This window comes from Podarcis raffonei, chromosome 12, assembly GCF_027172205.1.
Source record: "Podarcis raffonei isolate rPodRaf1 chromosome 12, rPodRaf1.pri, whole genome shotgun sequence".
Lineage (NCBI taxonomy): Eukaryota > Metazoa > Chordata > Lepidosauria > Squamata > Lacertidae > Podarcis > Podarcis raffonei.
The window spans coordinates 45,425,423-45,440,162 of record NC_070613.1 but is presented as its reverse complement, the minus strand read 5'-3'; the positions used below and the strand labels follow the sequence as shown (position 1 = coordinate 45,440,162).

Sequence of the window (14,740 nt, the reverse complement as noted above, 5' to 3'; positions counted from 1 at the left end):
GCTGTTAGATCACCCCCACTTCCTGGCTGGGGCACAATTAGCTTGGCTGTCTTGCTGCGAAAAAACACATCCCTTCCAAGAGGACCACGGCTCACGCTACAAGAAAAAGGGAGGTGATTTCCGAATGCAAAACTCAACCTATCCGGCTGCAGCAGAGGGAGACAGGGGAAACAGGGCCGCTGTTTCCGTCCCACTGGTCATCGTAAGAGCTACGTCATAACTCGGGGGTTGAAAACATGTGGTCCTCTGGGTGTCGTTCGACTCCGACACCCAACAGCCCCCTGTCGGCGTGGCCAGTGATAAAGAGGAGTTGCCCCCGACCACGGCTGGAGCGCCACCTTGTGTTTCAGCCTAGATGTAACTTTCTAAGGGTTTGCTTGTTTTCCTCTTCCCTCCTCAAACCTCTTTCCTTTTGCGTCGTCTTTTCGATTGTCAGCCTGGAGGGGAGGGGCCGCTATTGGTCTCATGCGATAGGGTAAAAATGCCCTAAACAAAATCTGAAGAGTTTCCTGTTGTGGTTTATTTGTTCTCCTCACTGCGTCCCTTGGCCTCTTCTGTGCTCCAAGTGATCCTTCATGTAGCTCGCACAGAAATCCGCCACTCCAACCTAGGCCTACTCTGGAATCTGGTACGGACTGTGAGAGGTGCACCCGCCTTGTAAAATCCATGTCCCCTCTCCTTGTAAGGAGAGGCGAGCCCCGCGAAGCTGCCCCCCTTCCCAGAATCTGCCAACAAGCGGATCCTTACCAAAATATATTCACGGTGCTGTTGTGCTTCATGGCTTCTGCGATGCTTTTCCCCCCTTCGGTGGTGATGCCGTTAAACGCAAGACTGCAAAGCAAAAGACAGGAGGCGAAATATTTAAAAGATGCACATGCGTGCACACACAAAACAGGGGCAAATGTTTTCTTTTGACAACCTCGCATCGGGACGAGGCTTTATGGGACCGGACAGTATACAAACAATGATTCACATGGACGTGCCACAGATAGAGTGCATAGGACCCTTCTTCCTTCTGTTTCATACAGTGGTGTCATAAGGGGACGACATTGGGGGCAAGGACCCTCTCAGCACTCCCCCCAATCACAGCCTATGTCAGACCCACCAAGTGCCCTTATTTTCCAGGGACAGTCGCCCCAGTTTCTGATTTGATCCTGGAATGTCCCACTTTTCCTTAGGACGTCCCTATTTTCATTGGAGAAATGTTGAAGGGTATGGAGTTATCCGCCGCCCCCCCGAGCCATCTGAAGGCAGCCCTGTACAGTGGTACCTCAGGTTAAGTACTTAATTCGTTCCGCAGGTCCGTTCTTAACCTGAAACTGTTCTTAACCTGAAGCACTACTTTAGCTAATGGGGCCTCCAACCGCCTCCGCGAAATTTCTGTTCTCATCCTGAGGTAAAGTTCTTAACCTGAGGTACTATTTCTGGGTTAACGGAGTCTGTAACCTGAAGCGTATGTAACCTGAAGCGTATGTAATCCGGGGTGCCACTGTATAGGGAAGGTTTTTTAAAAATGTTTTTAATGTTCGTTATGTTTTTGTGTATGTTGGAAGCTGCCCAGAGTTGCTGGGGCAACCCAGTCAGATGGGCGGGGTATAAAAGGTAAAATTATTATTATTATTTATTAATTTGAATAGGACATCCCTATTTTCATTGGAGAAATGTTGGAGGGTATGCATTTTGAAATCAACGAGAAACCACTTGGAGATTAGCAATAAGGAAAATGCAGAGAAGGTGAAGAAGGGAACGAACAAACACACACACACACACACACACACAAACCACATTTGCAATGCCTAGATATCTGCCCCAAAGACTTCCTTCCTGAAATTAAGCATTAACGGTCACATAACTAGAGAACGTTTTTGTGCCGCCGACAGCCTTGGAGGAAATGTCTGCAGGCAAGGAAAGCCCCACCCCGCGATAATTGGGTCCGGAAATTCTTCCGAGTAAAATTTGAACCATTTTTGAGTGACAACTCGTAGATAATGAAGCCGATTAGAAAAGCTGTTCGTTTTGGTCAGGATCCAAAAAGCAGAGCAGCTATTTCCACACGTCTCAGAGCGCCCCCCCCCACTCTTAGATTTCTCACAATTTTTTTCCTTCCACCTGTATCTGGCGAGTGGGTGTTTCAACAGCCATTTGTGCCGTGGCACGAAGGGCTGCTGCTGTTCAAAGTGCGGAGAGGGAGGGAAAATCATTTTGGGCTCAAGCAAGCCTTGGGGAGCTCTTTGCATGCCAACCCCCCTGGCTCACTCTTTTCCTGCCCCTCCTCTTCAAATGTAGATCCGTTGACGTTATTCCCAGAGGTATCAACACTGTTAAGATCCTTCAAAACAGACAAAAAACTTCCACTTTGATGATGATGATGTCACACATTAAAAACTTCCCTGAACAGGGCTGATTTAAGATGTCTTCTGAATGTCAGGTAGTTGTTTATCGCTTTGACATCTAATGGGAGGGTGTTCCACAGGGCGGGCGCCACTACCGAGAAGGCCCTCTGCCTGGTTCCCTGTAGCTTTGCTTCTCGCAATGAGGGAACCGCCAGAAGGCCCTCAGCGCTGGACCTCAGCGTCCGGGCAGAACGATGGGGGTGGAGACGCTCCTTCAGGTCTACTGGGCCGAGACCGTTTAGGGCTTTAAAGGTCAGCACCAACACTTTGAATTGTGCCCGGAAACGTACTGGGAGCCAATATAGGTCTTTCAAGACCAGTGTTATGTGGTCTCGGCGGCCGCCCCCAGTCGCCAGTCTAGCTGCCACATTCTGGATTAGTTGTAGTTTCCAGGTGACCTTCAAAGGTCGTAGAGCGCATTGCAGTAGTCCATGATTCTTCTTCTTCGGTAGCTCAAAGTGTCTTGGGCATTCAAAGTGCCCCAAAACAAGGAACTTTGTCTCTCTCACGCAAAGCCCGCAATGTGAACAGCTAGTACAGACGTACTTTGGTTGCCGAACGCCTTGGAACTATGTTTCGGCTCCCAAACGATTGAAAACCAGAAGTGAATGTTCCGGTTTTCAGAAGCTGAACATCTGGCGCAGCTTCTGGCTGAGTGTAGAAAGCTCCTGCAGCCAATCGGAAGCCGCGCCTTGGTTTTTGAGCCGTTTCGGGAGTCGAACAGACTCCCAGAGCGCATTCTGTCCGAGAACCAAGGTACGACTGTACCTCATCAGGGGGAGAAATGATGCCCCATGGAGACAGCAAAATGGAAGGGTGGGAGGCAGGCTGGGCTTGCAGTAGCAACCAAAAACTCAAGCTTGGAAGCAGGAGAACCCACATATACAAGAGAACAGATTCACCTGTGAGTTTCCTCCTCAAATGTGTGTCTTAAATGGAAGTGAGGAAGAAATTGAGGCTTGCAGACTCTGTGCTGTAACCGTCTCCTAGTGAGACCTGCAAGCATTTTTGGTCTTTGGGGAGCAACGCCATATCAAGAAATGTCTTTTCACGCGTCTCTGTTTCAAAATGGAGTTTGCGCGGTGGCATGGAGAGGGGTGCTGCTGTTTTACGACTCTTGAACCCGAGGCCACTCACGTAAGGCCCTGGGTCCGATGCAGGTGGATTCCCTGAGCGCAATCCCGCAAGGCCACTCTTACACTCGCTCTGCTCAAGCCTGGCTTGGAAGAAGACAGTGCTTCCCATCAGGTCCCTTAGGTGCAACCAAATGAAGTTTCTGGGGAGGTTTCACAAAGCAAGCTCAGAACTGGGGTGCTGGCTAGGTCGGCTGCCCTCACTGAGCCTCCAATGGCTGCTGCCTGTACAGACAAGCAAGGAGCCAATCAGGTAAAGTGTTACTGCGGAGTGTGGACAACTGGAAAGGGCCTTTTCGGTGACAGCCCCCTAGTTATGGATTCCCTCCCAAAAGAGCTTAGATGAGCACCATTATCCCTGAGTTTTCTCAGGCAGACAGTGAAAATGTTTTTTTTCCATCTGGCTTTTAATTCAGCGTTGGACATTTCAGATGTACAAAGCCTTGGATTTTAAGCTTTTGAAAACATTTTTATTCCACCTGGCTTCTAATTCAACACTGGATGTTTTGACTGTGCAAAGCCTTAGATTTAAACTTTTCAAAACATTTTTTTCCCAATTGGCTTCTAATTCAACATTGGACACTTCAACTGTGCAACGCCTTGGATTTTAAGCTTTTGCTGTGTATTTATTTATTATTATCATTATTCTCACCATCATCATCATTCATTCATTCCCTGCAGCTGCCTTCTCAAATAGATCAGAACCTTCCAACACCATTGCACAGAAGGTAAGGCAGACAGGGACTTTTGACCAAAACTAGCCAGCAAGGATCACTGTTCAACAGAGATTTCCAAACACAAAAGACTCAACGTTTTCTCTGGTTCTCAGCTGTTTCACACATTCAGCATGGGCAGACATGGGTCTGCTGTGGTTTGTACATCCAGAAAGAACTAGAAATAATTATTCCTTCCTTGTATGATATTTTATTTTTGCATAAATGTGTGTTGTTGTTGTTTTGTATTCACACGTTTGTGTGCAGGTGGAGCACTCCCAAAAAAATTGCGCGGCAAGAAGCGGCCCTCTCTTCTCACCCAACTAAACAGACTTTTGAGATTTTTACTTGATGAAGTCTGCCATCTTGTGGAAGAAGGAAAACGGCCATTCTCCATAGCAGAAAATCGTCGAGGTTTGTTTGTTAGATGAAAGAAAAGTGATTGACAAGCTTTTGCTTTTTCCCTTAAGGAAAATTGTGTTTTAAAAGCGTCTCTCCGAATTCTGAGCATCTGCCAACGCCAATTTTATTTTTTAATGCTTTTTACAGCCAAATATGGACTGACAATGCTGTTTTGGTACTGTAACGCCACCATTTAAGACATCAATCATCTTTGATTTTTTAAAAGGTCTTTGCTCTAAATTAGGCTCCCCGGTTCTCTGCCAACAACCTATTGGTATTGCTCAACAACAACAGACTCGGAGGATGACTCAGTTGCTGCCCAAGACAGATCCTGACAACAACCGACTCCATTTACCTAGGCTTAGAATGGGGGTCAGCAAACTTTTTCAGCAGAGGGCCAGTCCACTGTTCCTCAGACCTTGTGGGGGGCCGGACTATATTTTGAAGGAAAAAAAATGAACGCATTCCAATGCCCCACAAATAACCCAGAGATGCATTTTAAATAAAAGGGCACATTCTACGCATGTAAAAACACGCTGGACTGTCTGTGGGCCGGATTTAGAAGGTGATTGGGCCGGATCTGGCCAGCGGGCCTTAGTTTGCCTACCCATGGCCTAGAGTCTGGCCACCCTTTGAATTTCCCACAGTGCCTCTGTCTAAGCATCCCTGTGAGGCATTGTGGGAAATTAAAAGGATGGCCAGGTCCAATCACCTGAGGCGGGTATCAGTTGTGGGGCTCAGGCCCCGGCACCTATCCTAGGATGCTGGATGGTTGACTCCAGCCTCACCAGCCCCATTTAACAATTCTAAGGTGCCCCATTGTTCTGAAATGTGGGGTGCTTACTCTTCTGACATGAGGATAATCCTTCATGATATAGAATCATAGAATCATAGAGTTGGAATCGACCACAAGGGCCATCGAGTCCAACCCCCTGCCAAGCAGGAAACACCATCAGAGCACTCCTGACATATGGTTGTCAAGCCTCTGCTTAAAGACCTCCAAAGAAGGAGACTCCACCACACTCCTTGGCAGCAAATTCCACTGTCGAACAGCTCTTACTGTCAGGAAGTTCTTCCTAATGTTTAGGTGGAATCTTCTTTCTTGTAGTTTGGATCCATTGCTCCGTGTCCGCTTCTCTGGAGCAGCAGAAAACAACCTTTCTCCCTCCTCTATATGGCATCCTTTTATATATATGAACATGGCTATCATATCACCCCTTAACCTCCTCTTCTCCAGGCTAAACATGCCCAGCTCCCTTAGCTGTTCCTCATAAGGCATCGTTTCCAGGCCTTTGACCATTTTGGTTGCCCTCCTCTGGACACGTTCCAGTTTGATATGGGTTGCCTGAAGAGTCTAAGCCGTCATTCCCTGCTCAGATATGGTCTTACCTGACGTTTGTTATACTGGGGTGATTCTGCAGTGCTTCTGCAAAGGCTTTGGCACCTTCGTCTCCAACCTGATTGCCCCACATCCTGTCAAAAAGAAAGAAATGTGACATATTATTATTATTATTATTATTATTATTATTATTATTATTACCACCAGTCCTTTTCTTCTTCTTTTTTTTTTTTTAGGGATACTCTCATTTTGACTCAAGAAACAAATCGTCATTTTATAGTTCAAACTGGGAAAAATAAATACAGTGGTACCTCAGGTTTCATACGCTTCAGGTTACATACACTTCAGGTTGCACACTCTGCTAACCCAGAAATAGTGCTTCAGGTTAAGAACTTTGCTTCAGGATGAGAACAGAAATCGGGGTCCGGCAGCGCGGCAGCAGCAGGAGGCCCCATTAGCTAAAGTGGTGCTTCAGGTTAAGAACAGTTTCAGGTTAAGAATGGACCTCCGGAATGAATTAAGTACTTAACCCGAGGTACCACTGTACAGTAAATGGACAAAGATTCACAAAACTTTTGGGGTATGTGTACCCCTGCGTCCCCCCAGAAAGAAAGCACTGATTATTACTATTACTATCGTCCACTAGTAGGTCTCAGGACAGGTTAGCTCAGTTGCCCTTTTAAAATGTGATTTTTTTGTGTGTGGGGGGGGGGAAACTATTGGGTTGTTGTTTTTATTTTTATTATGTATTTTGTGGTTTTATCTCTTGATTTTATTCTGTGAACTGCCCTGAGATCCCCAGGTATAGGGTGGTATATAAATTCAATAATAAATAAATAAATAAAACAAAACTTGCATTAGCAATGGACAAAAAGAAAAAAGAATGCCCTCTGAACAGTCAAACTGTCACCCAGTGTCCAGGATCCTTTGTGTGTGGGGAGGAACCCCAATTATTAAAAACCATGAACAAAAGTGATCCAACTTACCCAATCTCATACATCGTTTTACTCTTCCGGATGGCATCAGCGAGACATTTCCCTCCCTCTGTGGTTATTCTGTTTGCTCCTATTCTGCAAAGAAATACCATGTGGGTAGGTTTTTGTTTTTCGTTTTGCCAGAAATCAAGTCAACGATGGAATGGAATTCCTTCAGTGCCATTTTAGCTAGTGGTTTCTTTCTGCACTTCTCGAAAGAAAACCAGATTCACTTGTGTTTGCTGTTTTCTAACCGGAATGTCTCTCGTTGGAACAGCTATTAATGAATCGGTTCCAACGAAGGGATACTTCGCTGAATGCTTTATGAAACAACATAATAAGCGGATTAAAGAATTTTTGGTTGCCCAATTATCTGCCATTGGGATCCTCATATTTAAATAAGTGTGCATATTTTAAAACCTCCACAGGGCTAGAGATACTCTAAAGAAAATGTGAGTTAATTCAAGGTAAGACGGGAAACATGCAGGAGAAATGGTTTTGAGGAGATATGGAAGGTATGTTTGTAGAATTTGTACTGTTTAAACGGAAAGGGGTCAAACCATCGCAAGAGGTGTTGAAATTTTGGGAGGCTGGATAGTTACAATGGAATGGTCTCGGTGGTGGGGTGCACATTTTTCTTCTGTATGTATGATTATTACTTTGTCAAAATAAAATATATTATTATTATTATTATTATTATTATTATTATTATTATTAATAATAAGCTACTGTGTACTCTTAAAAGGCCATCTTCAATATTTTATTTTTCATCTCTTTCACTCCTATGCACCAGTCTCACAATCAGCTTTACGTAGTGTGTCCTTAACTGTCAGCCAATTAACATGAAGATCTGATTCAAATTGGCTATATAATAAATAAATAAATAAATTTTATTTATACCCCGCCCTCCCCAGCCAAGGCCGGGCTCAAGGCAGCTGACAAGCAATAATAAAAACAAGTTGAATGAATACAACTTAAAAACAGTATTAAAATACAACATTAAAACATTGAAACATTAAAATGCAGCCTCATCACAGGAGGAGAAAGGAAAAAAGAAAGAGGAGGAGGGAATCAAATTGACACTTAAATTTACCACTTAAATTTACTAAAGTTACCATTAACCCTATTCAGGCAGACAACTAGAGAGAGATAGATCACTCAGAAGCAGAGAAACATAACTTTTTCTATGCTGCGAGAGGCGAGCTCCTATCCCTGAACTCTGCCAGCTGGTTGTTATGGGAACAACTGTTTAGAAACTGGTGCCTGAGGTTTGATGTTTATTTTCCTCTTCCCTCCGTGTCCCCTTTCCCTTGTGTGTCGTGTCTTTTTAGATTGTAAGCCTGTGGGGAGGCACTGTCTTGTTTTGACTGCATGTAAGCTGCCCTGGAAGCCTTTTTTGGCTGAACAGCAGGGTACAAATGTCCTAAATGCATCATCATCATCATAATAGCTATCCATGCAGAAGCTTCACTCCATCTAAGAAAAATGATCTTTCCCTGTATCTTTCAAGCTTTCTTTTTTAAATTGTTTATTTGGTTTTCAAATCCAAGCTTTACAATCACATATCCAATGTATAACGTAAAAACAAAATTCCAGGGAATCTCCTGGACTTGCCTCGTCCACTTTGTGGGTCTTCTTATTAATCATCTCCTCCTGCATCTTTTATAATCATCCAAATCTTTTATATCTCCATTATCTCCAAAATTCACCATTAAACTACAAGTGTTATTCCAGTCCTGCCTGTATCTTTCAAGCTTTCACTGCACCGAGTAACACAGTAGAAAGGGGGTGTTAGAAATACATACTTAACATATATGAGGCTTGGACATTCCTCAATGAGTCTTGCAACGTACTTGGCTCCAACGTCGGTAATCTGGTTGTTGTACAAGCTGTGGGGCAGCAGGGGAAATAATAAAAAAAGGAACCGGTGTTTAGATTTGTAACTTTTTAACACCTAAACCACAGAGCCTAGGACTTGCCAATCAGAAGGTCGGCGGTTCGAATCCCCGCAACAGGGTGAGCTCCCGTCGCTTGGTCCCTGCTCCTGCCAACCTAGCAGTTTGAAAGCACACCAGTGCAAGTAGATAAATAGGTACCACTCCGGCGGGAAGGTAAACGGCGTTTCTGTGCACTGCTCTGGTTCGCCAGAAGCGGCTTAGTCCTGCTGGCCACATGACCCAGAAGCTGTACGCCAGCTCCTCGGCCAATAAAGCGAGATGAGTGCCGCAACCCGAGTCGGTCACGACTGGACCTAACGGTCAGGGGTCCCTTTACCTTTACTTTACCTAACAGCTGCAAACCGGGTAGGGTTATTATATCAGATGCATAGGATCTGATTCTCTCCCCACAAGAAAACTCCCCACTACAATTCATTTAGGGTCAGAGACCTGCTTATTTTGTACGAGAACCTGGTAAATTAACTGTGCAAAAGTTCAGGAAGGAGGTTTGCAGTTTGCTTTAAGGCTCCAGTTGCCTCAATTCTGCAAAGCATGTTCTGTACTGTTCTGTATGCGCATTGCTTGCTATGTGGGAAAATATGGATCCTTATCAGTTGCACATTCTAGAGAGGCTTTGAATGGAATGCACATGCCAATGTCTATTATTCCAGCCTGCCAACACCCACCGCCTTCTTGTGCAATTCACAGAAAATTAACGCCATGTTTACCTGCACCTAGACCTGGCTTGGAGCCAGCGTGTGATAAGACAGAGAAATAAACATTTCACTGCACAGCTGCAATACTGTGCCCACTCATTCGGGAACAAGACCCACTTACAACTGCAAGACGACCCAGACTGTACAGAAACTTATTCCTGTATGTGACTACAGCGGCAAGAACGTCACTTGCCCCAAAATGAAAGAAGAAGAAGTCCCAGCCGAAGAAGAATGGATACAAAAACTTATGGAATATGCAGAAATGGGAAAACTTACCGGAAAAATTAGAAATCAAGAAAACAAACTTTGGTATAAAAGAAAGGAAGTAGTTTATGGAATATTTACGGACAAATTGTAAACAGATAAGAACAATAAAGTTAAAGGGACCCCTGACCATTAGGTCCAGTCGTGACCGACTCTGGAGTTGTGGCGCTCATCTCGCTTTATTGGCCGAGGGAGCCGGCGTACAGCTTCCGGGTCATGTGGCCAGCATAGAATCATAGAGCTGGAATAGACCACAAGGGCCATCGAGTCCAACCCCCTGCCAAGCAGGAAACACCATCAGAGCACTCCTGACATATGGTTGTCAAGCCTTTGCTTAAAGACCTCCAAAGAAGGAGACTCTACCACACTCCTTGGCAGCAAATTCCACTGTTGAACAACTCTTACTGTCAGGAAGTTCTTCCTAATGTTTAGGTAGAATCTTCTTTCTTGTAGTTTGGATCCATTGCTCCGTGTCCGCTTCTCTGGAGCAGCAGAAAACAACCTTTCTCCCTCCTCTATATGGCATCCTTTTATATATTTGAACATGGCTATCATATCACCCCTTAACCTCCTCTTCTCCAGGCTAAACATGCCCAGCTCCCTTAGCCGTTCCTCATAAGGCATCGTTTCCAGGCCTTTGACCATTTTGGTTGCCCTCCTCTGGACACGTTCCAGTTTGTCAGTGTCCTTCTTGAACTGTGGTGCCCAGAACTGGACACAGTACTCCAGGTGAGGTCTGACCAGAGCAGAATACAGTGGCACTATTACTTCCCTTGATCTAGATGCTATACTCCTATTGATGCAGCCCAGAATTGCATTGGCTTTTTTAGCTGCCGCGTCACACTGTTGGCTCATGTCAAGTTTGTGGTCAACCAAGACTCCTAGATCCTTTTCACATGTACTGCTCTCAAGCCAGGTGTCACCCATCTTGTATATGTGCCTCTCATTTTTTTTGCCCAAGTGCAATACTTTACATTTCTCCCTGTTAAAGTTCATCTTGTTTGTTTCGGCCCTGTTCTCTAATCTGTCAAGGTCGTTTTGAAGTGTGATCCTGTCCTCTGGGGTGTTAGCCACCCCTCCCAGTTTGGTGTCATCTGCAAATTTGATCAGGATGCCCTTGAGTCCATCATCCAAGTCGTTGATAAAGATGTTGAATAAGACCGGGCCCAAGACAGAACCCTGTGGCACCCCACTAGTCACTCTTCTCCAGGATGAAGAGGAACCATTGATGAGCACCCTTTGGGTTCGGTCAGTCAGCCAGTTACAAATCCACTGAGTGGTAGCATAGTCAAGACCGCATTTTACCAGCTTCTTTACAAGAATATCATGGGGCACCTTGTCGAATGCCTTGCTGAAATCAAGGTAGGCTACATCCTACTAAGCCGCTTCTGGAGAACCAGAGCAGCGCACGGAAACACATGACTAAGCCGATTCTGGAGAACCAGAGCAGCGCACGGAAACACCTTTTACCTTCCCGCCAAAGCGGTACCTATTTATCTACTTGCACTTTGAGGTGCTTTCGAACTGCTAGGTTGGCAGGAGCAGGGACCGAGCAACGGGAGCTCACCCCGTCGCGGGGATTCGAACAACCGACCTTCTGATTGGCAAGTCCTAGGCTCTGTGGTTTAACGCACAGCGCCACCCGTGATCCATATAAGAACATTGGCAGGATTTAAATTATTGAAATGTATAAACCTGAAAACCATAAATAAAATTTGGGTTGTTTTTTTTTAAAAAAAGACAACTGCAAGACTCAGTGGGAAATGAGTGGGACTTGGATCCAAACGCCTTTCCTTTGTTTCCCCCTGGGGCCAACACTGATGAGGGAGCGACAAGGAGATTTGGCGCAAGGCAGAGTCGCACATGAACACACGGTGTTCACGAGGCTCCCTTCGGTCATCGGGACCAGCCCTGAACATGACAGCTACCCGAGCTCCTCATTCATACATACCCCAAATAACTCACAATTCTGTACTTGGACATCTCGTCGTAAAGCACTCTGACTCCTTGGTCTGTGATCTGGTTAACGCTTAACCTGAAAAAAATAAAAGGGGCAGGCAGAAGAAAATAAATGACTCGTTGAGATACATCGCGGGGGGGGGGGGAATAGTTGGAGAATCATCCTTTTAATAGGCACTGAAATGTGCTCTTTAGATTTTGTTGCAGCATCAAAGAAATAAAACAAAACATACGTTTAGAGAAGATTGGGAAATGTTTATTGAATATATAGGTAGGAATTGTGTACACTTGAAAACGTTGGCAGCCTTAAGATAAATTCAAGAGTGCAAATAAGTTTTGATGTATGTAATAATGGAATACTGAATGGTTTAGCTTACCTAAGATATGCAGGGATTTATGATATGCAAAATGAAGCATGGAAAGAGAGGAAGGGAAGTCGTTGATATTTTAAGGATGTTTAAATGAGTATTCTAAATTGTAAAACAGAAAATTTAATAAAAATTATTAAAAACAACTCCATGGAAAACGGGGTGGGAAGTTGAAAAAAATAAGAGAAAAGATGAAACTGGGTTTTGACTGTGTATGTTGAAACTTAATAAAATAAGTTTTTTTTAAAAGGAAAGAGAAGAAAGGAAGAGAGCATGCTAAACCTTGCTGTTTGCTTCCCCTCCAACAAACTGTGGTTTGTTAGCCCAGAAGTCTTATACAGTGGTACCTCGGTTGTCGAACGTAATCTGTTCCGGAATACCGTTCGACTCCCGAAATGTTAGGAAACTGAGGCGCAAAGGGCAGTTTGCAAATTCAACAGAGAAAATTGGGGTGGGGGGACCTCACCGGAAGTATTTACTTCTTCCGGTTTTTAGCATTCAAAAACCAAAACGTTTGAAAACCAAGGTCCCACTGTATAAGAGGCGGGCTGATGACCCTTAAGAGCAGACAACAAGCTCAGGAACTTACCGGAGTACTGCCAGCCTACTGAAACAAGGCATCAGCTGCTTTATCCCGTAATCGTTGATGTTGTTGTTGTCCAAGTCCAGGGCCAGGCGCTTCCGGAAATGATGCATAGTGAACGAGATGGCGCTGCAGTCGGCAGAGTAGACGTTGCAGTAGGTGAGCTTGATGTAGTTGGCGCCCATGCCCTTGGCCACGCCCATGCCCACCTTCTCGCTCTGAGTCTCATAGATGCACCTCAACATCCATACGAAATTGGGCATCACTTGAATCTGCCGGTATTCCTTCAGCCTCGCCCGGGTTAGTCCCTTCAGGTGGGACTTCATGCTTTCAAAGAAATAGGTGAGGAGCACTTTCCTCTTCCTCTTAAGGGACGCGGGAGAAACCAAGTGCTGAAGGAGCTTCTGCTTCGACTTGGACAGCAAGCCGCAGAGGAAGAGGTTGGTGAAGTGGAAGTGCTCGTTGTTCCGGAAAGGGTCCTCTCCCGTCGGGTGGTGCTTCTTCAGCCAAGCGATTGGGAAGCAAGAACGCAGGGTGGCGTCCGAGGTGGAGCATTCGGCAAAAAAACGGAGCAGATCTTTGGCGCTCACCTTCTCATCGGTGACCAGATGCAAAGCGGTGAAGAAGGACTGCAAGGTCAAGTGCAGGAACTCGTAGGAAACTTGGTCTCCGCGGCCACCGTAGTCGGAAACCCTGAGGAAACCCAGCTGCAGCTCCTGCTCAGAGAGGTTGGCAAGGACTTCCTCTTGGTCAAAGACAAAGAGAGATTTCTGCATCGCCGCGTGGGCCACTCTGCTCAGAGCAAACAGCGTCTCTTTGTTGGACCGGTAGGTCTCCACTTGGCTCCTGTTGTTCTTCTTCAGCAAGTTGGTCTTCTGGATCCGGTTGAGGTGGACTTCGGTCATGAGCAAGAAAATATCGGTCAAGGTCACGGTGAAATCCGGGAGCTCGTGGCTGTCGAAGGCCGAGTGGAAGTGGTCAAAGCATTTGAAGATAATCCAACAGAATAAAGGCACTAAGCAGAGGCTGCTCAGATTTGGGTTGGCTTCCAGCTGGTTCAGGACTAAGGTCCTGCACCCTTCGTCTTTGAAGAACATTTTCGTGTATTCTTTCAGGTTACTGCTGGAAAACCCTAGGAGATGTACCTTCTTCCGGACAATGTTCCGATGAACATCCGTCCCTGTCCTGGCAGTCAGGACTTTCTGAGATCCCTTCAGAAGTTTCCCGCTGAGGAGACCCACCAGCAAAGCCAGCGGGTGGATCGATTCAGTGGGGGAGCAGATCTCTGGAACGCTGTTGAGGTCAAAGTCAGAATGGATCTCATCAAAGCCGTCGAAGGTGAACAGAACCGTGTGAGGGAACTTCACGATGAAGTCAAATACCTCTTCTGGGTCCTGGTCTGGGAAACAGTTGTACTTGAACAGGAGGTCTTTCAAACATATGGCTTCATCCTGTTTGAAGCAGCTGAACATCCGGCATCGGAAACGAAAGAAGAATTTGGCCCCTACGTCGAGTTTGCTCTTGGACCAGAGGTTTTGCATCTTTTGCAAGAGAATGGACTTCCCAATCCCTGCATCACCAAAGATATAGATCACCTCTCCAGCTTCATTGATCAGACCAACGTTGACGTCCAGCAGGTCCTCCAAGCTATTCACGTTGCTGAGTTTCTCGTTGTTGTCCTTGATAAACTCCATGATGTTGGAGGAATAAATCTCCTCAAGCAACATGTCCTCCTTCTGGGCATACGACATGATGAACTTTGTGTCTCGGCCCAATTCATCTTTAAGTTTCTGACGGTACCTGCTAACTAAAGGTAGCATTGGTTATGACGAAGAGAAATTCTAGCACAGGATAGCCAGCATGATACTTCATACAAAACGATTACAAAAAAAAGAAAAGAAAAAAACAGAGAGTCAGCGTGGGGTAGTGGTTAGATGATGGACTTAGGACCTGGGAGAT

General features: G+C 45.5%; 1 protein-coding gene across 2 annotated transcripts in view; it reads right to left on the bottom strand.

Moving 5' to 3' along the window:
* Nucleotides 1-14,740, bottom strand: part of NOD1 (nucleotide binding oligomerization domain containing 1) — a 43,291-nt gene that overhangs the window by 13,487 nt on the left and 15,064 nt on the right. For both annotated transcript variants that reach the window (XM_053359151.1, XM_053359152.1), the window contains 6 exons: nt 12,788-14,588; nt 11,823-11,906; nt 8,760-8,843; nt 6,967-7,050; nt 6,031-6,114; nt 748-831 (listed from right to left, as the gene is read on the bottom strand). In XM_053359151.1, the coding sequence (XP_053215126.1) occupies nt 748-831; nt 6,031-6,114; nt 6,967-7,050; nt 8,760-8,843; nt 11,823-11,906; nt 12,788-14,588 (2,221 nt within the window). The remainder of the gene's footprint in view (nt 1-747; nt 832-6,030; nt 6,115-6,966; nt 7,051-8,759; nt 8,844-11,822; nt 11,907-12,787; nt 14,589-14,740) is intronic.